This window comes from Pieris brassicae, chromosome 3 (genome assembly GCF_905147105.1).
Source record: "Pieris brassicae chromosome 3, ilPieBrab1.1, whole genome shotgun sequence".
NCBI lineage: Eukaryota > Metazoa > Arthropoda > Insecta > Lepidoptera > Pieridae > Pieris > Pieris brassicae.
The window spans coordinates 21,887,637-21,915,158 of NC_059667.1; the positions used below are offsets into that span (position 1 = coordinate 21,887,637).

At 36.3% G+C, this 27,522-nt stretch overlaps 2 protein-coding genes across 6 annotated transcripts in view; both read left to right on the plus strand.

Annotated features, from left to right (window-relative positions):
* Window positions 1-27,522, plus strand: part of LOC123706659 (nucleolar protein 4) — a 101,588-nt gene that overhangs the window by 16,878 nt on the left and 57,188 nt on the right. For all 5 annotated transcript variants that reach the window (XM_045655943.1, XM_045655945.1, XM_045655946.1 and 2 more), the window contains exons 2-3: window positions 21,211-21,345; window positions 21,813-22,550. In XM_045655943.1, the coding sequence (XP_045511899.1) occupies window positions 21,211-21,345; window positions 21,813-22,550 (873 nt within the window). The remainder of the gene's footprint in view (window positions 1-21,210; window positions 21,346-21,812; window positions 22,551-27,522) is intronic.
* On the plus strand, window positions 277-2,239 carry LOC123706661. Its single transcript, XM_045655956.1, has 2 exons — window positions 277-840; window positions 908-2,239. The coding sequence occupies exons 1-2, from the start codon at window positions 499-501 to the stop codon at window positions 1,577-1,579; spliced, it is 1,014 nt and encodes a 337-aa protein (XP_045511912.1). The 5' UTR covers window positions 277-498; the 3' UTR covers window positions 1,580-2,239.

Genomic DNA, 27,522 nt, shown 5'->3' on the forward strand with positions numbered 1-27,522 from the left:
CGTGGCCCCTTGAAGTGTGATAGATCTTGGGGCCGGCCGCGCCTTTTGGCCATCGTAGCTTATGAATGTATGACCCTTATACAACCAGTATTTCTTATCAAATGTCAATAATATATCAATATTGAAAAAAAACGTATTACGTATACGATCTACAATTAAATTGAAATGTATTCTCTAAAGTCTAAATCATTCATTCATCGTGACATAAAGTAAAGAAAAACATAAATCATTCAATTCGCAAGTCGTCAATCAAACAGTTGCGTGCGTCGACTCGAGTCCGCTACAAATCTTCCATTTCACTCCGCCCCAGCATCCGATACGAGAGGAAACAGCACGGTCCAAAGCACGCGACTGCGTATCGCCACTCCCGAAATAGCCCCCCGCGCCGCTTGCCGACCATCGACGTGCTTTTAGTATGCTGCGCGCATGCGACACGCCCGCACCCCTGTATTCCTAGTCATCACATTTCAATAAAATCAAAAGTGCTATGTAATTAAAATGGTCGCGATCCTAGCCAACCCGAAATGGAGCGAGGACCTCACCATCCAAATGATAATCGAATACGAGAAACGTGAATATCTCTGGAACCCCGTCTCCGAGCACTACAAGAACAAAAAAGTACGCGAACAGGGCTACGTCGAGATCATCAACGCGCTGAATCTGGTGGACGTAACTGTTAAGGAGCTGAAGAATAAGATAAAAAATATACGGTCATCGTACAGTGTCGAGTTGAAGAAAATTCGCGCGGCGCGGAAGGCTGGCGCGCATGCGTACCGGCCCAGCGTCACGTGGTTCGAACACGCCGACAGGTTCCTAAGGGCGATCGTCACACCGAGCTCCGTAAGTGCTGCCACTCACGACACATGCGCGTTAATGCCAACATTGAAGCGAAATATTTCTGTTACAGGTTGATAATAGCTTGTTGGAAATCGCGATGAGCGACGACAGCGACGCAGTCCAAGATCTGAGCGAGCGAAAATCCCCAGAAAAGAAAAGCCCGCGCAAGCGTAGGAATTCTACTCGGTCATCTACCCCTTACGTTTTGAACACGCCATCACCGCGTCCCGGCACCCCGTTCGGTTTAAGTCAGTCCCCCTTTGGTATCTTACCCTCATCAACGACATCGTTTCTCAACCCCCCAGTCGGAATAGCCACACCACTCACCTCCCTCGCAACGATATACCCGTTAGCAAAACAAAAGAAGACCAACGACGAACGAAGCGATTTAGAGCCGCAAGATCTCAGTCAACACTCTGAGAATGGGAACGAGAACGAGTTCGAAATGTTTGGAAAACTAATAGCCAGTCAGTTGAGAAAATTGCCTCTCAGCCTTGCGTTGGACACGCAATTAAAGATTCAGACACTCGTGAACGCGGCTCGCATTCAAGCGGTCTACCAACAGTACAGCTACGCGGGCCCGTCACAAGAGGCTTTGTCTGTGCAGGCACTCTCTAACGGAATCCTATCTAGTATGTCACAAAGCACGTACTCGTCGCGTGCAATGGGCATTCGGAATGAATCCCCTGACTTACAAAGGGACTTGAAAGATTACCATGTCGGCTCGGAGCCAGAGGATTAAAATTTCATTTTACAAACTTGAAATATTTTGTATTAAAGCAATAGGTACCAACAAAATGGGGCAACTTTTTATTAGTTACCCGATAATTATGAATTTTAATTATGTAATTATTGCTAATCTACCTCTATGTTTAAAAATATCGGATTATAATATGTGTTAGAATTTAGTCTGTTAATAACGATGCCAAAGTACAAATATAAATCTGCCAGTAGATTACAGAGTATACAATTAAAATATTTAATATATTAAGAATTGATGTTAGATCTCGGTGTCCGGCTGTGTTGGTTTTGTTTAAAGATTTTTAAAATGTCTTTAAACCCTGTTTTAAAACGAGCTTAATTTTGTATTATTCAAGTTTATTCAAGACACTAAGTATCTATCAAACTGTTCGCAATAAATGAAATGTCAAATTGACAACACTCACAGACATTATTGAGACACTAGATTTTTTTGACACCAAACGATCAGTCTAGTACATTGTCATTGGTATAATAATAATTACGAATTTATTTTCAGTGATACAGTAGGTACGTAGATATGTGAAATGTGATTATTTAGAAAAATACCTCAGTATACCCTAGATTTAACTAAGTATTATTTGTTGTTGTATGTGCCAGAATTAGATTGTGATCTATGAAGAATAAATATTTTATGAATGTCTTTCAGTCTTTTCCTCTTAAAGAAAGGCTTCATTATTTATGATAAACAAAAGTAAATAGTTATAAAATTTTACATAAAATACTAATATCTATATAATAATTTATTTTTGACTTTATATTAATGAAAGAAAGAAGTTCCCCCATTCCGTACTGGCTAGTAAAAAACAGAAAGTTGTGCAAATAATTTAAAGAGCGAAAAACCTCGTTTCCGAAGAGAACTGCATAATTTATTAGTCTGTGCAAATTGGCGTTCCCGCCAAAAGGCGTCCGACATTTTGCCGCCCAGAAATGGCGCGAAATCGCAAAACTGGCATGCACTGCCACTCGTTAGCATATTTTAAGCTTCGGAATTTATTGTTATGTAAAATATGTTAATAAATATACTGGAGAACACTATAAAACTTCGGGCTAAAAATTGAGGAGCGAAGTTGAACCAAGATTTTAATGACCGAATTTATGACCTTTATTCACGTATTGTGGACCTAATTTTATTTACGAAAGAGTTAGATATACCTTACCGATTTAGTCTCTTTCATATTTTTAGCTTAGTTTAAGTTTCCCAGGAGGATGAGACCATCACACTACACAGCCGAATTTTGGTATTACTTAGTTACATGTATTTAATTTATTTTATAGACTATTCTTTCGTAAATGTTTGGACCTTTTTGTAAATATATGTATTAAATTTTTGGCTGTATATTTAGTGTAATTGTTTTTTTTTATACACAGTTCAGCAATAAGTTTAGTAGTCTACATATTTATTAAAGTCTCAGCAAAAAATATAAACTATATATTCTATTCGAAATGGCTACCTTTGGCTTTTATTCAGGCTACAAATCTATACATTTAAGCACTGTTTCCAAGGAAAATTTACGTATAGATTGATTTACGGCATGTCCTCTATATCGACGATAAGCACCGAGCTTCAGGTCTTGTTTTATAATACGCGACAGTCCTAGCGGGAATCTTCATTTCTCGCGATAGTATTTTGTGATTCCTAATGGGGTTTCGACGAATTCTGTCTTAACAGCCTTTGTAGTTCCAACAGCACGCGGCATGATCTTATCTGGTCTTCGACAGACGAAGTGTTATTGTATCTGTTGATAGTACATATACTACACATTGAAGTGTCTGAAATATGACCGACGGCTCCATACCCACTTTGTGCAAGGCGATCAATAATATCCGTGTTCCAAATTCAAAATAATTAAAAAGATGAAAAAAACAAAAGTTTTTATATAACAGTATTTATGGCCAGACTAGTTATATAGTTTGAATTAGCTGTGGGATTAAGTAATTAATACATAAGATATTGAAAAATAATCCGTTCAAATATCACACTGAACGTATGCTTGATGCATTGATATAAATCATTTGATACATTTCCAAATGAATAGCGCCTCGTAGTTTAAGCGGTTACAAACAAAATATTCACTTCATGGACAATTTACCTCACCCTCCGTCACCCCTCTTCCACCTCATCCTTTTTTTCGCGCGTTTGCACTTTGGGGAGTGTGAACTGAATTATGAATTAAGTTATGAGCTTCAAGACATCTGTCTTCCCAACAAGCCTTGACTATGAGGAATCGGGGAAACTTAAAATAGGCCATAATGTATTCGTGTTCATAGTAAACTTTGGGGTGCTGTGAAACGACTTTATCACCGCCATTAGGTGATGATGAAGCTAAAAGCAACCTCCTCCTCCTCCTCTCCCAGATAAAAATATGTTTATTCATTACAACAATGCATTTTAAACAATTTTTAAGATTCGGAAACCTGTCTTTTTGAAGCAGATTTTGCCACGCACCTCTATGTGGTACCAGCTGCCCACTGAAGTATTTCCGAACCAATTCAAGCTAGGGTCCTTTGTTGCGTACCAATTCTTAAAAGGCTGACAATGTGAGCCTTCTGGAAGTAAAAGTCCCAGCTCTTCTAAGACAAACTTAATATGAAATTTAAAAAACTAACATTTTCTCCCAATTTCTTATAACAAAAAACATGAAGTGATGCGTAACTAGTGTATTAGTGAGTTTGTGGGTTCATGTTAGCTCTCAGAAGCATTCCCAAATCAGCGTAAGGTGCTCAAAATATACAGCAAAACATTCTTTTATCTATCTTTTCATAGTTGTCCCTATGCAATACACGTTTTGCTAAATACAAAACCCACGCCTTTCAAGTTCGTTGGTTAAATAACTTGTCTATCATTTGTTTATGGCATGAGAATTCCACTATAGGTAACAGAACATTCTATGTTTCTTTCTAATATAATATTGTCAAGGCGTCTTTGTGAAGGTCCCTGGCTATCTTCTACGTCTTGGCGTTCGAATTCTGGTTTCATTAATTCTTTATCCACGCTAGAAGAAAACATAAAGAATGATATGCTCTTAAACAAATTCACCCTTGATAAATTTATTCAACAACATGCAAATGTTACCAACAGATTTTTCGGCCCGTTAAGTTCGTGACTACGATTATATTTTTAAGCTTACAACATCAGTGAACTAATTAATTGCATTTGACTGTTGAAACCCACGATCAGAAGCTCCATCATCACGTGAACGTTCGGAGGAACGTATTCGACTTGACATAACGGGGCTAGAGAGACTGAAATGATCAAAACAATCTCAATGAGTAAATAAGTCTTAAGTGCTAAACAATAGTAAGTGAATGGAACAGAAGAACAGAGAGTCTTTCCCTTAAATAGAGACTGTAAAGTAGTTTAATTGGACACTTTCATATGTTAATTATCGTTATTAGTAAATTAGGTTAGACTTAAATTACTTATTAGTCTTAAGTAGGCTCGTAATTTTCCATGTCTTAATTAAGGTGTGTATAAAAAATATGTGCATGTACTAGTGTATTGGTTAAATAAAGTTAAATTAGATAATGTTTAACAATATGCTCTTATATAGGCATAAATACAAGTAATACAATTATTTAATTTTACCTTATTACTACTAGGATTACAGAATTTCATTAATCGTAATAGAATTATTACTATCCTTGTTATCGTTATTATATATTTTTGTTATTAATGGCTTCGAATCAACAGTGGTAGGGACAAGAAAAAGATGGCGCGTAACAGAAAAATGTGACGGTAATTTTTTTTCCAAAGGCGATAAATAAGTTTCACTTCAAAATATAGATATTATTATTACTGATTCAAATCAAAATTACTTCTTTTATTCGTTAGACACAAATTTTCAATCAGAACCACGTTGGTTTCATGTTGTTCCTCCAGCAGCTTCCAAATATCTCTATCCAAAGCTTTCTTTCCATTCGTTTCCTGCTAACGCTTCTATTTCTCCTGTCCACCTTTTTAAGCTGCACTCTTCTCCTTCTTCCCTTGCTCTTTTCCATACTTGTCTTTAAAGTCCACCTTTTATCTGCATCTTGCTATATGCCCCGCCCATTGCCACTTAGGGTTTGTTTTACGGCCCAATCCACGTTTGGTGTCATCTTATTTGTATTCAGTATTGATATTATCAGGGCTTAATAAAAACTTGTGTAAAAATAATGCTTGTCGCATTAACGAATCCTTACAGAACCAATATTTCCAATTCGAAATTTGAATTTTTGCGCCGTTACCTTGCAATCTACAATAAATGAAACAAATGAAACTCGGCTTTTCAGTTTTATTGTTTGGTGGTCTTTTAAAAGGCCTGTCAATAGAGCACAGACTCCTCAATCAGACCTCTGCCATTACAAAGCGTAGCGACCGGATAGAAACCGGTCCGGGTGTATTAAATATGTAGGAGGCGAGCGCTGGCACCCGGTAGGGTTGCCACTGAACCGGAAAATATTCGAATTATAAAGATACTTTGTAAAAGGTACATCCTGGATGACAATACTTTGATGCGCTTTACTTTAGATACTGGGTACATGGTAAATATATCTTTATTTATTATTCTTTAACGACTCTGGTACTGAGAATGTCCATTGGCAGCGGTACTTAACATCAGATTAGCCTCCTGCCCGTTTGCCTGTTGAATTAATTCTGTCATATATTTACCGATGCGATCTTAATTAGGTATCCACGTTGTAAATTAAAATAATATTAAACATACAGAGAAGCAAACACTATGTTTAGTTTTAGAAATTTAAAACCTAGTTAGAATTTAAAACGTCAAACCACTGGACGTCAACGTCGTCCAATCACAATCAAGCGATTCGTTACAGCAATTGTTTTACTCCTTATGTCGAAAAGTATCATTTTAAATATCTGCTCTGAATTGAATATTATTCATAGGCAACCCTAAGCCCATATTGTGTCATTAGAGGCGGCGTTACGGCAGCCCAGACATTTTTTATGCATCCCACAAGCCGAGACTGGTGGCGCAAACGCCATTCGGGGACGGGTTATAACTAATAGCACTGTGGAAATAGGCGGAATATATACTTTTTGAATTCTATATTTGAATTTCGATCTAAGTTGTATGTAAACTGTACTATATATACACGTATCTATTTGTTATCTTGATACAAAACCTATATGTGTATATATGTTTCCTATAACTAGTATGAGAGCTTAGGCTGAAGTTAAGAACTATCAGGTCATCATAACTCATATGAAACATTGTCTTATAAAACAAAACTGAAACTTTTGTCTCCTTTATAAGAAACGTGTCACCGGAGTGATAAAGACAAAACAAGTAATAGATGTTTGTTGCAAAATTATTTACATTTTACAACAAATACATATATCACGTACAAGACATTAAAATGTCATTAGAGATGTCTTAAATACATGACATTTCCACACAGACGGTAAATATTATGTAAAAATCGCAGTGTACGCTTAAAGTTGGTTTTATAATAATAGCGTCATTAGCTGGGATGTAACAGATAACATTAAATGAAGAGAAGATGCCAACGATTCGAGAATTCTCGTTTTTAATTCAATTAGTATATATAAGTGTCTTACGTGCGTAGTAACTAAAAACAATATCTGTCAGAAATCCTACTTAATAATTAACAATAATAATAAAAGTATCAAGAGGCCACCAGCGTCGCACACAGCGTCCCATTAAAACCGGGTCGGTGACAAGGTGACACCCGGGCCGGGCGCGGCGATAACGGCCCGTATCATGTCGCGATGCGCTATAGCTGTTTGTGTTTATGGCTGCCTGGTACATTCGGTGAATCGTTCAATGAATCCTTTTATTCGTCGCTGGATTATTTTATTATTATTGATTATTTATTTATAAACAGAAAATATTATATATTTATTGGATATTATTATATTTATAGTATATTGGAATCCTGGTAGTTTAAGTGTCTTTAAAAGCAACCTTGTGATTAAGATTAATTGTTGTGATAAGAAAAATATTTGTACAAACAAAACAATATCTTGGATATGTGTTAAATGTAATAAAATACTCTATAAAATACATACTATTTTCATACTTAATCCCAAAAGAGGTTTGGTTTAGAAATTCGACTTAGATTGAGCAGTTATTGAATTATTTTATGAGAATTTATTATAGACGTAATAAGTTACGAATAATATTCATTTATTTATTTATTAACACTTCGTTGCATACAGAAATATTATTTAGGCAATTAGGCTCCAGAAGATAAACCACTCGTTCCTTATATAGAAATTGTATTCAATTTTACAACGAACTTAGAAGCGAATTATCACAAAAATATCAAAGCCCTCGTTAAAATTAAATTAATCAATAAAGCTTTTTATAAATTTGACGAATATTTCAATAATCCTTGGGATTGATTTGCTCCAATTCAAACATTTTGTATTCAAAACTTAGCGATTAAAAAGAGTGGCGGAAAGTTTCTTGCCCGGTCTACGCCCTCGACTTGCGAACTGGTAGTAAATGTAAATTTTTCAATTAATTTAACTTCTTTTCTGTACTTGTTTACCTATATGAATAAACTTATTTTGAGTTTGAGTTATTACAGTTGACATAATTAAATTAAAAGGAGGGCAACTAGAGGCCTTACCGCTTGCGAGTTATCCGTTCCAGGCCACTGTGAAAAAAACAAATTATATAAGGCAAGCGCAAGAAGTGAATACATAAAAAATGTAGACAAAACGTATGGAACAAAACAAAGCAATTAAAACATACGTAAACAGTGACAATATTAAAAAAGTACATAAAAGAATTGCCAAATGCACAGGAATCTCGATAATTTTAGATCAGTTTCACATCAGTTTGTATGAAAGTTTATTCATTTAAAGAATTCATTTTTAAAGAAAAATACCTATTTTACTACCCCGAGGCTTTTAAGATAACTTAGCACTGACAAATTTTTTACTATAACATATGTTTGTAGGCTTAGATTATATATAACAAATATTATTTGTTTATATCTATAAACACTTCATTTGCAGCGTGTGGTGTAAAGTTATACGATTACATATTTCTAAAATACGTTGGAGTTGATATCACTATTGATGTGTAAAAACTAATAAATCCGAGTATCAAATTGTTTCAATCGCGGTATAGTGCGGTAAGCTGAGCACGCGACGAAACGCGCCGAGCCGACAGATCCCATGTCAGGCACGCCCGCTGCGCTGCGACGGTAGGGCTGTCACCACTGACAGATCTGTAATACGAGGAATATTTTTTTTTTATCTTGAAGAGAATTTAGATGATGATTATCGTATTAAAAAAGGTTAATTAGTCACGGCATACCGACGAACTTGCCTTCAGTGTCTCCTTTGAGAGCGTAAACAAGGAACTTCCCCTTATTTTCTAAATATATATATTCACATTATTGTAAATTGATTGCAGCTACGAATCAAATCATTCTAAGTCAATACTGCCATTGCAGCAAGTTTTCGGTGACATCTGTGTCATCTTGCGAAGGTTGGCAATCATCATGGCTAGTTTAATTTTGGATTCCGCGCTTCTAAACAATGCCTTGGTACGAAACCACTGTCTTAAATTTTTCAACCAAGATTACATTTTGATAGTTCTTTTATGATCAAATATTACCAATAAAATGTATTAATTTATTACGTGTTTGGCCTGATGGAACGCTTTGAAAAAGAACTGTATTTCTTATAAATTTTAGGGCTTTAGGATTATTTCGGTGTTGACAACCCTAAGCATATTTTTAGCAGAATTTTGATCAAAGTTTCAACGCGCTTCGCTCGACATTTTCTACAAGGGCTTGCCCGTGTTGAGTTGTCCAACTGTAAATTACTTGGTTGGGCATTTTCGACACACTTGTACCACTCTTAACCGACTCCAAAAGTGAGGTTTTTTTATGATTTATGAGCTGTACCGTGTGGTTTTACTCATATTATTAAATTCACAGATATATTCCGTATCAAAAACCAAAAATACGTTTAATCAGTTTAGATGCGTCTTAGGGCATGCTTATGAATGTCAAAAACGTTTACGAAATTCGCGAAACTACTAGGAGGCGTTGTTCTGAGAAGAACGGGCAAGAATATGAACTAGTTAAAAACAGTACCGAAAAGTGGAAGCCACACCCATATCTGAACAGTTATTTGCTGGTAACACAGAACCTCTAGTTCAAACGCTTCGAACAAACTGAACATAGCTTAGGGTCATATTCAAGCCACGTGCGTATTCAAATAAGGGTCGCTCTGACCCACAATGACAGAAGGGTTGAAAAGAAAGCGATAACCATATCTCGTTACATATCTTTTTGTTCATAACGCCCTGGTATTACTGGAAGTGTAGTAGTTTAAACACCAGTGATTAGTTAGTTAGTTAGTCACATTTATTGACATTCACATAAGAGCGATACTTGGTAAGATTCAAAAACTAAACACAACAACACATTTAATATGTCTATCTAATTATAATAGTTATACAATTTGATTTTCGCGAATCGCCAAAGATTGTAGTAGATACGTGAAAATGTTTTGTCACTTTTGTTTAATGACAGAGTGATAAGGACCTAACATTTAATAGGTATTTCTCTAAAGGGATCTTAGTGAGTCTAGTCGGAAGCATCCTTAAATTGAAATTCATTAAAATTAGTTCAAACTATGATGAACTAAATAGCTAAGAACGCCGCGGGCAAGTTAGACTGTATATCCTTTGCTTTTATGTACACCTAGTCCTTCCAACCAAATATTAAGTCATCTACTTTTTCTTTAATTAGAAAAATAATAATAATATTCATTAATTACTTTTGTCTTTATATATATATATATATAAAGACTATATATATATATATATAATGGGGGCAAACAAGCCTACACCCATAAAGAGAAGTCATCACAGCACATGGACACCCATATTTAGTGGCTGCCTTGCCGACCTTTGAAGGAGGAGTGCACTCTAATTCTGAATAGTTGGAGGTCGTATCTCTTAGAATTGGAACTGAAAACCCCCACCGGGAAATGATTCCACAGTAGATAGTTCTAAAAGAAAGTGACTTGTGAAGCGAACTGTGGAAGACTTCCTGCCATCAAGGTGATGTAGATCAATTTTTGCTTTGATACGGCTCGTATGGTGTTGAAACGAGGCAGGAGGGATCAACTCAAACAATTCTTCAGAGTTCATAGTACACTTTGTAGAAATCGCAAAGAGACGCAATGTCTCTGTGTAGAGAGTGAGAATCAAGACGTTGATTCGACGTTGTTACGCTTATGCTCTGGCGTATTAAGACAATGACAGCTGCCGGCATTGGCCCAACATTATGAATTACTTCCATACAAAGACTGATGTTGCCACTTTATTTGAAATGGAAATGATAACAATAATTAAAAACTCTAAAAATATCGCATGTGTAACTGTGTTGCTCCGATATAATTTGGTATCAAAAAATGTATTCTTAAGGTACTTAGAATATCATTTGAAGGACTGAATTTGAGAATATGACAGCCGTTATAGCGGATAAAAAATACGCATGAGGCATTTGACAGAAGGTGAAGATACTGTTTTTAGACAGCTAAATTCATTTTTTCATAATTTAAATACCTTAGTGAATTTGCCATAAGATATGTTATTCGAATATAACTTACACCAATTGATCGCGACGGCGAACATTCTCAAAGAAGATTTTCTCATGTAAAATATCTCGGCTTGAAAAACACTCAGAAGTTTCAAAGTGCCGTCAAAACATAAAGGAAAAACTTGATCGGCCACGCTGTCGTGGGATTTCAGACTTGTAGGTATTACGAACCCTAAGTTGAGGCTTTTAAACCTGCGACTAACTCAAAGACGTCGAAGTAGAAACGAACCGAAAGTCGCTGACACATTTAATTACTATATATATCATAAATTTATTAGTATATAAAGAGTTTTGTATATAATTTATATACGTCAGCAAGAGTAATAACCTAATTTACATAATAATATAAAAATTGAGCAGCCCTAGGCTTCAGTGTGTGACTCTCATCACTGAGTTTGTTGGTTTGTTCCCGGCTGTGCACCAATTGGATATCTATTTAACATTCGCTCGAACGGTGAAGGAAAATGTCGTGAGTAGAGCTTAATAGTTTAGACCCAAAGAGTCGCCGGCGTTTGTCACAGGAGGCTGATCACCTAATTACCTATTAGCTTGACAAATAATCATGAAACAGATACAGAAATCTGAGGCCCAGACTGATATATTTTATTTTTATAATTAAAATAACAAATTACAGAAAATTACGTTTTAATACTCGTCCTTTTTAATACTTGTCTCGGCTCCTGCGATGATTTAAACGCAGCTCAGTCGCTCGTTTGTTCCGTCAACGCCCTAATCGCTTGACGCTTGCTTGAGCGTCCCCTCTAATTCTTTCCGACCACTTATCCGGACCCCAATACTGCGACCATTGTTTGATCCGAGTTGACATAAAATATTGTGTTCCGATTAATAATCAGACATTTAACACTTCAGCACGTTATATACTATATCTTTACGGGGTGTAAAGAGCAAGATTTTAATTAAGGTTAACGGTATGCTTGTTGTCAATCGTGTAGTTGTTGTAACATTAGTCTATAATTATTATAAAGACGGAAGGTTTGTGAGGTTATCAATCGGGATCTATTGAACCGATGAAAAACTATTTTAATTAAAATTAAAATAAAAATAGAATATATTCGTTATAATAAGGATAAAATTACAGTGTGACATACCGTCGCCATTTAGATGCCAGGCCATAAACTCCAAAAAGTGTCCGCCATTTTGAAATGTCAGACTGACATTGTTTATTTTCTGTAACTTCTTAGTGCGTACAGTAAATAATTTTCCTATCTACCAACAACTAATAAAAATCCAACTAAAATGTATTTATTTTTATTCCTTGCATTATTAATCACAATGGCAAAGTTTCAATTATCGACCGGTTCTGATTGCTAGGTATCTTATAAGATATTATATTCATAGAACAGGTAACAATACCTATAATATCAGTTGTTACTAATATTGTGTCACATTTATACAAGCCTAGAACTGTATTTCCTAGATACTAGTATATATTGTTTTATTAAGGCATTTCAGTAAATTATTAAGTTAGCATGATTTCAAATTATTCCCCTTATAATGGTTAATTTTTATTTACTGGCTATAATCATATCAACGACAGTGACGCAAGAAAAGTATGTGGCACTGTGACTCGCTACTATCTTCTAATCATTGTCATCTCTTTTAATTCTCCTTCTTCCACTCTTTTTTCTTTCTACAAACGTGGTTATATTGATCGGCCCTTTTCCACTCTTTGTGTTATCACTTCTGTTATTTTTGTAAGACTGTTTTTAGTGTCTATCCAAAGACATGGAAGCATTTAAGTGGCCGTTCTATTTAAACCCAACTTCAGGTCGAATATCAGAACTTGTTTTAGTGCTCAACACTTGTTCCATGCTAGGTTTTTTTTCTCGTTTTCATCCTCGTGGGTTATGATAACTAAGAACAATGAAACAACTTTTTTTGGTATACGGATTTGCAGTGCGAGAAAAATTCGTGGAATGAAAACGGGACCTTACTGAGAGACAGATTCTAGAGAGAAGATAGAGCTTGATAATGCCTTCAAAGGCCTCCGCCATGTCTATCAATTCGTGAGGAGCAAGGAAATTGGTGTGCTTGTAAAAGCTGGACAGAAGTAGGATTTGTTCTGTTGTCTGCCTAGGTTTAAATCTAAACTGATTAATAAATTATTTCTTATTCAGAATAAGCTGTGGCGGGAAGTGGTCTGATAAAACGAACGTCCGTACAGTTTCTGTGCAAAAAGATTTTATTTAAAAAAATTTTTTCATTAAAAATGTCTTTTTAATATAACAAATATACAGTATTTACAATTTTCTTAACCTATATAGTAATAATATAAAGAAAATTAAAACATATTTAAAAAGTTCGTGACAGTGTACCTATAAAAAAAAATGGCGCTACAACCTTTTCAGGTCGTGGCCTCAGCCTTCTGTGCCTGACGCACGCCGTCGACTTTTTGCTCTGGGGTCACCAGTGCTATCTACCAGGCGCCAACTTAAATCTTTGATTAGCGCCTGTGCACTGAAACCCCACGGCCCAAGAGTCTACTCCAAAGGGAACAAAGGGTTGGAGAAACGACTTTTACATTATTTCTATTATTTTTTCATTTAGATTTAGAACTGCTTTGTCTGGAGTCTGGAAAGAACATGGTAATAGTTAGTTTTGTAGAAGCGATCCTCGTTATTAGAGATTTTTACTGTTAAATGTTTCATACATTTCGCCTACACATAATTTTTCGGTTCATAAGGTTCCAGTTATCCCAATTATTTTACGTTAAGTTCAATTTTTAATATTTGATGTTTTTCTAAATCCTTGAGGTTGTAGGTTCGATTCCCCGCTGTACACCAATGGACTTTCTATATAATGCGCATTTAACATTCAATCGGAAGGAAAACTTCGAGGAAAACTGACTTTAAACACAAAACGTCGTGTTTTTAGAAAATAAATAACTCTTTTTACAGTATATATTTTGTATTGTTTAAAAAAAATACAAGGTAAATAAAAAAAATCGTTTTCCTAAGCTACCAGGGACACAGGAGACAGTAGCTGAGAGAATGGATTTTATTTTTATTTACTTCATGAAAAAGAGTACCTTTTAGCAAGCACATAACGGGTACACGTCTTACACTGTACCAGGGGAGCATAAGTTTAGCGCTAGTCCCCACTACGTCGAGATGCCAGGTAATTTATGACGTCAATTTAGGGCTGTCAATACTCAAGACAAGTTCCTGATGCTAGCACATTTTAATCGACTCGGTATTTGGTTCAATTCTTGGGTATTGGTTTGTAAAATTACAATTCTGGGAGTAAACATTACGGTGCTAAATTTGATTTAGTTATCCCATATCGTTGGAGATGCTTCTGAGATCTAATATACAGTTAGACATTTCACTCACTCACTCATGCACAGATGCATGTTGAAAAAAACAAATATAATTAAAAAAGTATCTAACTAACTATTAAGTTTGTTACGTAACAGCTAGGTATGTTTTTAATGTCTATAACCTGACACATTATAATGAATTATTGTTAATTGAATAAAGACATTTAAATTTTTTTATATATATTTGTCTTGAAAGTTGAAAGTCGTATATATATTAAATATATTTAATAAATATTAAAAAAATATTGCCAGCCCTATTAGTATCTGTAGCACAGTACTCGGTGGATTGTTAGGTAGAGCGTCGCGCCGACAGAATCACCTGCTCTTGGTATTTTACGAGCAGCCCGTTGACGGCCGACAGTGCTTCTAGTTTTCACTAGTGATGTCCTTTGAGATGAAAACGTAATATCGATAGATTGTATTATTTATTTTTATATTCTATATTTATGATTGTTTATCGTAGAATGTTGGAGTCTATGGCTATTGTCTAATGATTATAAATTATATTTGATACTTAATAAATCATTTAAAAACCCATTTAAAATATTAAATCAACAGAAGTGTATTGGTTATATCATCTAATCTGTCACCTGATCAATCCTTATCCCAGCGTCTTGACTCCTTGATGTGGGCTCACTGTGCAACTTTTTACAGCATTTACCATGGAGAGTGTTCAGAGGAGTTGTTAGGATTAATACCTGCAGCTAAGTTTCATTAAACGTCGAGGCTGAATACAACATTCCATCCGTATCACCTCAACGTCCGCCGTTTAACAACTGAGCCTGTTTTACCCAGGTGTTGTTGTTCTGAAGTATTTCCGAACCAGACTTAAGATCCTTAAAGAAAAGAGCGTACCAATTCTTTATAACCAAGATAAGCAAGACTTTTGACAGTGTGTCCATGAGCGGCGGTATTACATATCATCCGTTGAGACTCCTGTCCGTTCGCATCCTGTTCTATAATTAAAAGTAGGAAAAGCAATTACTTATAGATTAGCATTAAATATAGATTTTATCGATAAACGCTCGCATCACTACGCCTCCAGCACACTCCAGCGGGCCCGCGGCCGGGTGAGGCGAAAGGCGATGGAATTAAATCGCACGCACGACACTTCCGCCCCCTCCTTCCCCACCCAACGATGTAACCGCTAGGGTTGTCACTTACCGTAGTCGATATAATCTTGATACTTGTTTATAGTGTAAGTACATATTACTAATATTAAAAGGATTTAGTATGTTTGTAACGAATAAACATAAAACCTACTGGACTGATTCCAAAAAAATAGTTTCATTAAAATTACCACTTTCGATATTATCAGAAAATTGGCTATAATTATTTCTGTTAAAATTTATAAAAAGGACGCAATTAATCTTGCAGTTAACTTTGACTACTAGCTGTCCCCGAGTTTTGTTACATTTGGCTTAGTCTTAGTTTGAGAGTAAAGCCAGACGTAGGCACTCTCTTCAACTGTTACACTTCGTGATAATATATATATATATATATCAATTAAAATTCTATAAATTTAATTTATAGACCATCAATAGTAATGACACTATATGTGCATATTTATTTTGTATCGTAAAATTAATTCCTAAAGATTTCATTAAAAATATACATAGATTTATGTTATTTTGTTGACAGCCCTGATGTGTCAGGGCTGACGAGGGATAGGTGACTGATGTTCGGATCACATGACTTCGCTGCCTCCTTCACGCTTCGTAAATACGCTATAGCTAGTCTTTGTAGGAACATTTCACATAATACTAATAGGTCACACAAGTGCCAATGGCGTATTAATGTTGTTTCGGTAACAGTTTTGAATTCATAAAACAATAGTAGGGCAACAAGATGTGAGTTGCCTCTGATTTATAGTTGCCTGGTAGATGAAAAAAACTTAACTTACATCATTCACTCGGTTAGAACATGTATTTTTTTATTTAGCAAGTGTTTTTTTGCATCCTCTTTAGTAATCATCTATCTTTGTATGTGGTCTATATCTGGACGTAGGCCTCCTCCATTTTCCTCCAGTACGCTTTGCACTGGCCTCTCTTTGTTCTGCCAAACGGAGACCCATTCAAGGTGCCTGCGGGTCCATAGTAATCCATAGTAATAAAGTACATAAAACATAATACTCTCTCTCATAAACCTCTAGACAACAGTCACTTTCCTAGCGACCTGACCTTCCTTGTCGTTGCGTAGAAATGCATCATCTACCGCATTTACTTGAGCCTCTTGCTCGTTTGTCCCTGTTATAAAAAAAAATGAGATCTTTTCTTATAAGATACAAAGAAGTGACTGTCTGAAGGAATGTTCAGAGATTATAACTAAAACAATTGAAGCATTTATTCCACAGCTCACACCACCCACAGATCATAATTTAAGGTATACAAATATACAGATAATATGTACTAGCGTTGATAACTACGCAAATGTCAAAGGCACATCTTACAAATAAATTGTTGTAGTCAGTCTTGTGAGTTTCTCTCCACTTCCGTTTGCGAGAACAAGATTTTTTTGTAATCAATCGCCTACAACTTATGTGTAACAGAAATAGACATAAATGTCTCTATTTTTACAATAAACTGCCTATTTGTATATTGAGATTATTGAAATATAAATGTATCTAAAATAAAAGTCTTTTATTATTTATTAAAGTACAACGACCTTTTTAGGTCTGGGCCTTAGAGATCTGTTTTTTTTTAAGATCATTTGTCAATCTAATAGGTGATCAGCCTGTTCGTGACACAAGGTTTGGTCTAAGGCAAGCCTTCACGGTTCGGATGAATGTTTAATGCGCATATAGAAAGAAAGTCCAAGGGATGAGTGTCGCACGCTGAAGCCACTAGGCCAACACTGCTCTCTGGCAACTTCGACATACCTCAATTATCTTCTTCTTCTTCTTCATTCTTACCCCTCCCTAAAACCCTGACAATTTTTGAGTCTAAGACGTGCTGTTCTATTATTATGTGTACCCACTGAAGTATTTCCGAACCAATTCGACTTAGAGTCCTTCAAGAAATGAGCTTACTAATTCTAAAAAAGGCCGGCAACACTCTCGAGAGCCCTATGGCATTAAGTGTCCATTGGCGGCGGTATCACTCACATCACGGCGGCACAGAAGGCTCATCACCTATTTGCCTATTAGATTGACAATCGATCATGAATTATATATAGAAATCTGCGGCCCAAACCCAAAAAGGTTGTAGCGCCACTGATTTCTTTATTTTATTTTATCTGTGCCAATCCTCTGGTACTGGAGCTAAGCAACCCACTCGGTGATGTAAAAAACCCACATAATATAACTTCTGGTTTCTCTTGATAACTGGTCGTTAGTGCCAGCCCTACGAAGGCCCCGGGCCGGGCGGGGATCGAAAGCGCGCGCCGGGACAGCCGGCTGATTAATGCGCGGCAAACCGTCTTAGGCATGTACCATTTGTTTATGGTTATCGATAGTATTACTGGCAATTTAGTTGGCAGGCATTTTTATGTGCTTCACTGAGACATCAAGGAACATTAGCCTACCTTGAGACTAAAAAGCAATTTAACAATGTGTCCGGTAACATTATTGAGGGGAAGACACTCTGTTATTGTACTTATCACTGTTTAGTGGATAAGACTAACGTAGACTATCACTAATTTACTAATTCCAATGCTTTTTTGTCAATTTTCTCACTAGGCCCGTGGTGTTAAGAGAATAGACTCGACTTTCCCGTAATAACAATAACAAATAGATATAATATTTATAACAAAAGTTCCTCGATTTACGTTCCTCACAACAACACAAACTATGCAGAAACCTCGTTTCGTATCGCGCAGCCCGGGCAAACAACGACCACTGTTTTAGCCTCTACTTGTTTAAGCTATCGCGACATATGCTTAAAAGGAATATTAAGAATATCAATAATAAATAACCTGTATAATGAGCACACCCAACATCTTCACGTACCTAACCTCACTTACGTACCATCACACAACACAGTCGGATTAGGTATTACTTAGTTAAATGTTTTTAATTATTTTTATTCATTTTTCCTTTCGCAACCATTTTGTAAATGTCTAATCTTTGGATATATCTTTAGTATATTTGTTTGTTGTTATGTAACTTTTAATAATGTTCAAGTTGCTTTATCCGCCATACCACTTTCAAAAATCAAGTATAATATCGATATCGATATTTTAATGCCAATCCCTACCAATGGGTGGGAGATTGCAGTGATGAGGCGACATGACGCGGCGCTCGCTCGGCTGACTCATTATCGGCGCGCTCACCCAGAAACGTCGATATTGTGTTAAACACATCACTATTATATATTATAGGTATATTTCTTATTTAGGAATCAACTAAGTAGATCATTCGTTTATTCATCAAGTATAACAATTATTGTTGAAACATCATCAACAATAGCTATACAGCCCCTTGTGGGTCTTAACCTCCTCAAATACACTTTGCCATCGCAATCTATCTAGTGCTTCCCGCGTCCAACTATTGTTTCGAGGGCCTTCACAACTCCATCCCACCAACGCATCCTCAGATTTAATGGCTTTTCTCTTGCCACTGTGTTGTTAGTTCAGTAAGGACCTTGGGGTTCTGTTGTCCCATATTCGGTACACATGTCCCAACCATTTGAGCCTGTTGCATTTTATAAATTGGACGACTTTGATGTCGTCCAGGTATAAGTAATGGCGAATACGCCAAAAGCCAAAACCAAAGATTCATCGAAGATTCCGGCTCGAAAATAAGGAGAGAAATCTTGCCTTTCTTGCTAAGCGGCCAGGTTCCGGAGGTTCCGGTCGCAGTTTTGTATTATTGTTGAATTGATCCCAAAAATCTTGTCAAAATACTTAAAATCCACGTCAAGCTTTGTGCGGTAGTTTTCCTCTTAATAAACACTGTAAGTAGTTATTGGACACTTTCTTATGTTAAATATCCTTAAGTAAGTAAAAAATATAAACAGTTTCCGTACCAATCTTGGTTTTCAAGTAACTTTTTTTTTAATTCATATTTCAAACAATCAGTTCCAAATGAGGAAATTCCAATATATGTACTATATAAGTAATAATTTCTGTCATTCAATGACAATTACAGAATACAAACTCCAATTACAATTCTGAATAATATTTTGAAAACGTTGACAGCCTAAACGCACCCTTTTCATTGTGAAATGAGATCCGCGCCTTAACGTGAATTTGGAGATATTTCGTACATTTTATTTTTATTTGACGCAGGTTCGCGGGCTCGCTAATTGGGGGAGCTAGTGATGTTATCTTCACATTTCGCACAACTGTTCAATGTGACATTGCGCTGACAAGTGACACTGACAGTTTATTGGTGAATTCAGAATATCAAAGATACTGGAACTTAATTATTAACAAACAAATATACAGTATTTACAATTTTAAATTTAATAATAATTAATAAATAGATAATTAAAACAAATTAAAAACTTTTGTCCATGTGGCAGTGTAACTTTTACGCTGGCAGCATTTCCTCGCTGTATTGCAATACTTATTCGTTGACATTTTATGTTAACATTAATGAAAATACACAACAATCTTCCCTCTTTCTGTAATTTTGGTGTCTTATTAAGTTCCTGTTTAGTTTTAGTTTTTTTACTCTTTGCTTGTATTTGATTTTTTTATGTTGTGATATGTGATTACATCTTGCTTGGGGTAAAGCGTGCTATTTTCATTTCTAAGCAATTAACTTTTGCTCGTTTGTAAATGGAATTGTTCGTCACCATTACACGTGTCAAACGCTGGTCAACTTGTCTATAAAGATATCAAAGCAGAAACGCATTACATCGTGTCTTGAACCTTGCGATTTGGCTTTTTTGAGGTTATAAAGAAAAATTACAGTCAGTAAGAATCGATACAGTGTGGACACCACTAAAAATGCGTGCGAGGACGTAATTGCCGCGGCCATTAGGTTTCGAACTCCGCCCAGGGCACGCCTACGCTGCCCGGGGCACGGTCATTAACGCCCAGGGCATAATCACGCCCTGGATACTCCCCGTCAAAGAATCTCTAAGCTGTGTTATACCCGCTCAGAGCGTGCTTATTTAGTAGTTCAAATAATATAATGCTGCATGCATCTTGAAATTATTAGATTCCGAAACGTAGTGATTTTGGCTTTAAAATTACTCTTTTTTGACCATATAATTCTATTATTAGTCATAATTAATAGATCGAAAGACGTCTATTAAAAATTTGTAACCAAGCCATCATGTTTGGGTCAAGCTCTAATATAATTATACTCACATATACTAAGACCATTTTTACCTTATTAACTTGACTGGCCATTTTTTTAATAGCGTCAAGCTGTCAGGACGCTCGGACACTTACACTTCCAGAAGGCTCGCAAGCAGTCTATTAAAATTCATATTTAATAAAAATAGAGAGACCAAATCCAGACCATTTTTTTAAATACTGAATTTAAATTTTATATTTTTACTAATTTCACTGAGTATATTTTTATAAGTACAACTTATTGTTATTATGCATTAGATTTTTTAAATACATAAATGTAATCTAAATACAAAGTGAACACATGAATGCGACCAGAGCTTCCCTCTAGAGACAAGTAGCAAAACTAGAAAACTAGTTTTCATGTCAATAGATGGCGCTAATCACAATAACGATATGACACGACTTAATAGATAATCATTTTGTTACAGAATGCGCCAAATCAAGAACCTGTCTACAGAAAAGTAGCAATTGTTGAAAATTTCTTCGATATAATCTATACAGTTCATGTGGAACTTGAAGGAAGACCGGGAAAACATGCGGGACAAAAACGAACATATCGAACAGTAAGCAATCCTTTTAAGTTTTATATACCTTCTATTATATCTTTATAAAACATTTTTACTAATGTTAAGAACATGATTGATACTGTGCACATTTATAATCAACTAGGGAAATAATCCTGATAATGGACAAACCTTCCATCCATCTAGCGTTGTATCAAGGAAGTACATAGTAGTTATACTATGAGCGACACTAAATGTAATACTAGTTGAAGTATTTACTGTAACAACTAAAAAAATATGTAATAATAACACTCCTTAGCATTTATACAGTTTTACAATTGGTACATGATTATGTTATTATCAAAAACGTTAAAAACATTCGATGAATCGCGCCATCTAGTGTATGATTTGTAAACTACAATCTTCACTCGCAAAATTAGTCCTATGTTGTTGGTCGTACTGTAACTGGAAGTACAATGACTGTTCATAGATGGCAGCATTAACAATTAATTTTTTTTCTCTTTTAGATAACGGAAACATACGCATTCCTTCCCCGGGAAGCTGTCACGAGATTCCTAACAGGATGCGCAGAATGTGCTCGACGGCCTCGAAGTGCGTCTCCACCTCCCCTACCAACGCCTTCACCATCTCCGACCCGACACCCCCCTTACCTTCCATTCCTCCCCCACTGCCCACCCGACTACGCCAGAAACTGGGAATCCGAAATAGATGCCGCACAAAACTATTCCTTCGAACCGAAATATGACTATACAGACCTGCAACCACTAAAAAAAGTTGACAGTCCTCGTCCTACAGACGCAGAGGACGAACCGACATATATCGAGCTGACTCCAAAGAAAGCAGACTACTCCTCTACGATATTTGAAAGGAGTCCGTCAATCGAGCCTTTAGAATCAGAACCCATACCCGCCATTGAGATTGAAAAAGACGACAGCTTGATCGACGTGGAAGACGTTAGAGCTGACAGTCCCCTACAAAAAGAGGAAGAGAGTGAGAGAGAGGAAGTTAAGAAGTACAATCCGTTAGACGTGGCTAATTTGACATCTAAAGATCCGCCTAAATCGTCTCCGCCGAGGAAGAAACTTATGCCGTCTACTTCAGACTTTGGCAGAGTTCCAAAGCCGTGGAGGCCTGGAGGCTTGTATTATAGCGACGACGTCGACTACAGTGTGCCGATTACAACGGCATATTTGAAGCATATGAAGAATGTTGCTTATCAAGAGCGCTTGGATGGTGAAAATAAGGTGAGATTTTTTCATTCTTTATTTAAATTATAAGAAAACTTCTACGGAAAATCTCCACCCATCAACAGCTATATTTTATACTTATTATAATATATATAAAGAGCGCTAGTAGTAAGTAAGTAGATAACTTTAAATTTCGATTGGATGTGGCGGAGTTATTAGAATAATTTCCATTACATTTAACGTGGTTTTACCAATTCCATATAGGATTATATATTGAAACGATAAAACTTTATTATATATATTATCTAGTTATTACGAGCGGTGTTGGCCTAGTGGCTACAGCGTGCCACTGTCATCCCTGAGGTCGTAAGTTCGACCCCTGGCTGTGCACCAATGGACTTTCTTTCTATGTGCACATTTAGGAAACCGGCTTGCCTTAGACCCAAAAAGTCGACGGCGTGCGTCAGGCACAGAAGGCTGATCACCTACTTGCCTATTAGATTGACAAATGATCACGAAACAGATATCTCTGTCTCTCTCTATCTCAGATATAGATATATCAGAGCCCAGACCCAAAAACATATTGCGTAATGAATGTTTGTGCACACCAGCGTCTGTACTTCATCAGCAATTAATAGCATATAATCGATCTCGTAAGAGTCAAGTTTTGGTACTTTTTTATAATAGATCAAATATTTGCCTAAAATATTTTACTTAATAAGCAAAAGTCGGTTGGGGCTATCATGAAATTGTTTACGGCTAACCGCATAATATTTTTCTGTCCAAGCTCACCAAATTTTGTGTGCAAAGTTGTATCATGCCACAAGCACGCCTTTGATAAACTCTGATAAATTAATGTTTAATTTTAGTGTGGAAATACACAAAGTTTACTGTGGTATACGAGTGCCAGCAATTGTCGGCTAGCTGTATCGAAAATTGTCAATTTATGTATTTAAAATTTGAAAAAAAAAAACACAAAACTAAACTATTTCAAGTACTACTTCGTCATATTCTGTCAAATTGTGTTGACGTCGTGATTAAAAGATAGATCGAGTTAAAATGCAATTGGAATTTTACAAATTACGTTCCAATGTACACAGACTAAAGAAATAATTCAAAAGAAAGATGTGTATGACGGCGCCACTATTAATGTTTTGTAAAACTGGTGGCGCCACTATCAATGTTTTGTAAAACAACGTGCAACGGGCGATTAGTCGAACGATCGTACGATGTGTCACTCGATCCCCACTACAGAACCAATATAAAGCAGCGCGCGCGCACAACTTAGGCAGTTGTTCATCGACCGTTGCCCGGTGCACACGTTACGTAATTACCGAGTAGCCTTTGAAATATTTACCTATTGAATTTGTTTATTAAAATCGTATTGGAATAAATCAAGTGATTGGGAGAAAACTTTGTGTTTGTTATCTTAACAATGTCGGGGCCTGACGCTACATGTATAACAAATTTGTTTAGTTTCGTATTGTAATTTGACATCATGATTATACAGTTAGGCACTAAGAACAGTAGCTAACAGTTTGATTCTTAAGCCTCATGTTCCCGATCGAATATCGACTGTGCCAATTAATTTTCTGGGTAATTACGGTGAAATAGATAGATACGGAATTTGCTTGTAGTAGACCCGACAATGTCTATCATGTACACTTGTCTGAGGGTGAGGTGAGGGTGTGGGTTCTACCACACACCTTTTTATTTTTATGTAAAGGAGGCAGATGGGCAGGAGACTCAGGAGGACATCGCCCATGGGCCCTCACAATACCAGAAGGCTCGTAAGTTTGGTGCCGGCCTTTCGAGAATTGGTACGCTCTTTTTTGAAGGACTCTAAGTCGAATTGGTTCGGAAATATTTCAGTGGGCAGCTGGTTCCACAAAGCGGTGATGCGCGGCAAAAACTGCCTTAGGAAACGCTCAGTTGTGGAAAAATATACGTCTGTAATGCCTGGACTATCATTGTGAAATTTCTAAAGTACACTTGTCATGTACACAGTCAGTACGGAAAGAGAGCTGTGATACGATTTGAGGTCGCACTGCTTAGTTACCTATTTGTAATAAAAGGTTACTGAACATTGAAATTTTTAGGATCTAATATTAGTTTGAATTGAAAAAATATTTGCGTTAGTCCATTGATTCAATGTAGCACCAGGAACAGTTAGTTAGCAAGCAAGCAGAATTATATTTATTTATTTGTGCACATAGTTATTTAGTTTTTACAGTTATTACTAATGCTATAGAACACAATAGTAGCTGTAATTTTTATACGTCACTCACGACAACAAGAGCCTAGCGTAGGCGAGATTACGGGCCTCCACTCAGCCCTAAATATAATATCCCGCACGATAAGAGTCGAGGATATCGGCAAATTTATGAAGAAAAAAAACTAATAATAAAACAAATATTATTTTGAACTCAGCTAAAGTACCAAAAAACAGGTCTAACTCCATAGAAACCGTATTGTGATTGGGATTTCCACTTCAGATTCTTACTTGTAACTCGCAGTTTCTCCGTTATATCCACATTATGCTATACTGATATACCTTCTGAGGCTGGTCACACCATACCATACCCAGAACAAATAGGGTTGGGTACATAAGCCGATACAAACGATATATACGCTCATGTAGAGACTTAAAGCTTGAATTTATAATACATATCCTCGCTCGAACTTGCGTTGTACTCCAAGTGACTTGATGAGAGTACTGTATAAGGGCATGATTGCATTGATATTCCTATTCGCCCCCCATGCTTCTGTGAACCCCTTTGCATACTTTGGTGTTACCGTAAAACCAAGATATACTCCCAGATTAACCTCTGATTCTCTCGCCAACGTTACACTATCGAAAAATAATGTGTCTAGTGAGTAATCGTGCTCTCTAAAACGATATAAATTTTCACAAAATTAAACTCCAACCTATTTTTCATGAGTACATCTATACTACGGGCATGTCAAGTTTAGAATCATCGGCAAGAAGTCATTCAGCAAACTTATAAATTCTAACGGTCCTAAGTACTGCCTTGCGTTACTCCTAATCTTGTCTCTACGCCCAGCATATTTTTCTACTACTACTTTCCGTTTATTATAGGTACTTATTTCGATTTTAGCTTCTGCAAAAGCTGGTCGTTGTCAACCATTTTGCATTGTATAGAATCTCTGTATACCTTGCATTATATAAACTTCTCAGCCGATTATTACTATTGTAACCGAGTCTTTGTAAGCTAAACCATTGTTGAAAAGAGTGTCCATGGAGTTTCTTGCCGCTTCTTCTCCATGAGACCCTTTTTTTTGGAACCGTGCAACTAGACGTTTCATAAGAGCCTGCAAAGGCCTATTTGAAATAAAAAACTTTTGATTTTGATTTTGATGAACCCAATCAAATGCTTTATTTACGTCGTTATGTCATTTACCTGTTTCGGACCGTCCACTTACGCATACGCATTATAATTAAAGACGCTGCTTAGTACTTTAATCTTAGTAATTTATATTTTAATCTTCTTCGGATTTAACTGAGTTTAGTGATAGTTTACGTTTACTATCTTACTACACGGGAGTCACTAAGCGCTAATACTCGACTTGGAATCTCAACCTTATATCTTGATGCTATAATAGGGTTCGTAGGCGCGATGACACATTATGTTGATAGGCAGCCATAGACCGCCGGCGGGGTACACCGATTGATTTGGAATTCGAATCGCTCACACAAAGGGACGCACCGTATAATCGGGAGTCGCATCTTTCCTAACTCATTTTTCTCGCTTGAGGCGAGGCGGTGGGTGGTTGGGGGTTAGACAAGACACAAAAACGATGCCCGGCGGAAAAGTGAGCAACGCTTTCGGATGGTTTTTTGCTGGAGTGATGTAGATAGTTGTTTGGAAATTATCCCTTAAGATTGGCAAAAAAATACGGATCACGTGATTGATAGAATTTTTTTACAGGACAATGTGGGCTCGCCCGATGTTAAATGATACCGCCGGCCATGAACACTCTCAATTCCAGAGGGCTAGCGTGTGCGTTTTAAGAATTGAAAGTTAAGTCGAATTAGGATTACATTAAAGCGAATGTTTTCATGTGTGTAAAGGAAGTTGGACCAAACCATTTTAAATTACTTAGATCCGGGTATTCTAGAGGTTCTGGTCCAAAATTCGAACGGGAAGAAAATATTGTGATAAAACCGGATTGCCTTAGACCCAAACAATTCAACGGCGTGTGTCAGGAACAGGAGGCTGATTGCTTACTTGCCTATTATATTGACAAATTATCATGAAACATATACAGAAATCTGAGGCCTAAAAAGGTTATAGCGCTGATTTATTTATGAACAATGACACAGATTCATAATGGTCATGGCTTTTACATTATTACGTAGTTGATTTTAAAAAAATCTTATAAAATTTTACACTTACAAGACGGCGTTCGTCACAGCCTTTATGGTATTTACAAACGTAGGTAATAATAATAGGTTGATAATTACCGAAATTAATTTACTAAAGCCGTCCCCGCGAACTTCGTTTCGCCTTAATATGATTTTTACTTAGCCTACCTTTTTAGAAGGTTTTATGGAACATTTTGCGATGGTACTTCATAGAGACCTAAATCCTAGACCTAGAATCCTAAAAAGCTAAATTTTAAAAAAATTTCTCCATAAAAATATACTCGACGAGGTCAAACTGCCTTCAAGTTTTGCACTTAGCAACATATTTTGTATTCATTGTTATATACATATGTCGAAGCAATGGCGCCTTTGTAATTGTAATATAATAACACCAAAGTTCAATTAGTTCAAAACTGTTCTGTGGTTTTTTTGAATTGTCAATATTAATAAATCTACTAATTAACTAGACTATATGATAGTCTAGTAATTTCATAGTCTTAATTATTAATGTTGAAGCAATGGTGTTAGTGTAAGCCATTGTCATTATAATTTAATAACATCAAAGTCTTACAAAACCGTTGATACGAATGGTTTAATTAATTTGTCAATGTTGCTAGATCTATAAAGGAACGACTATTCAAT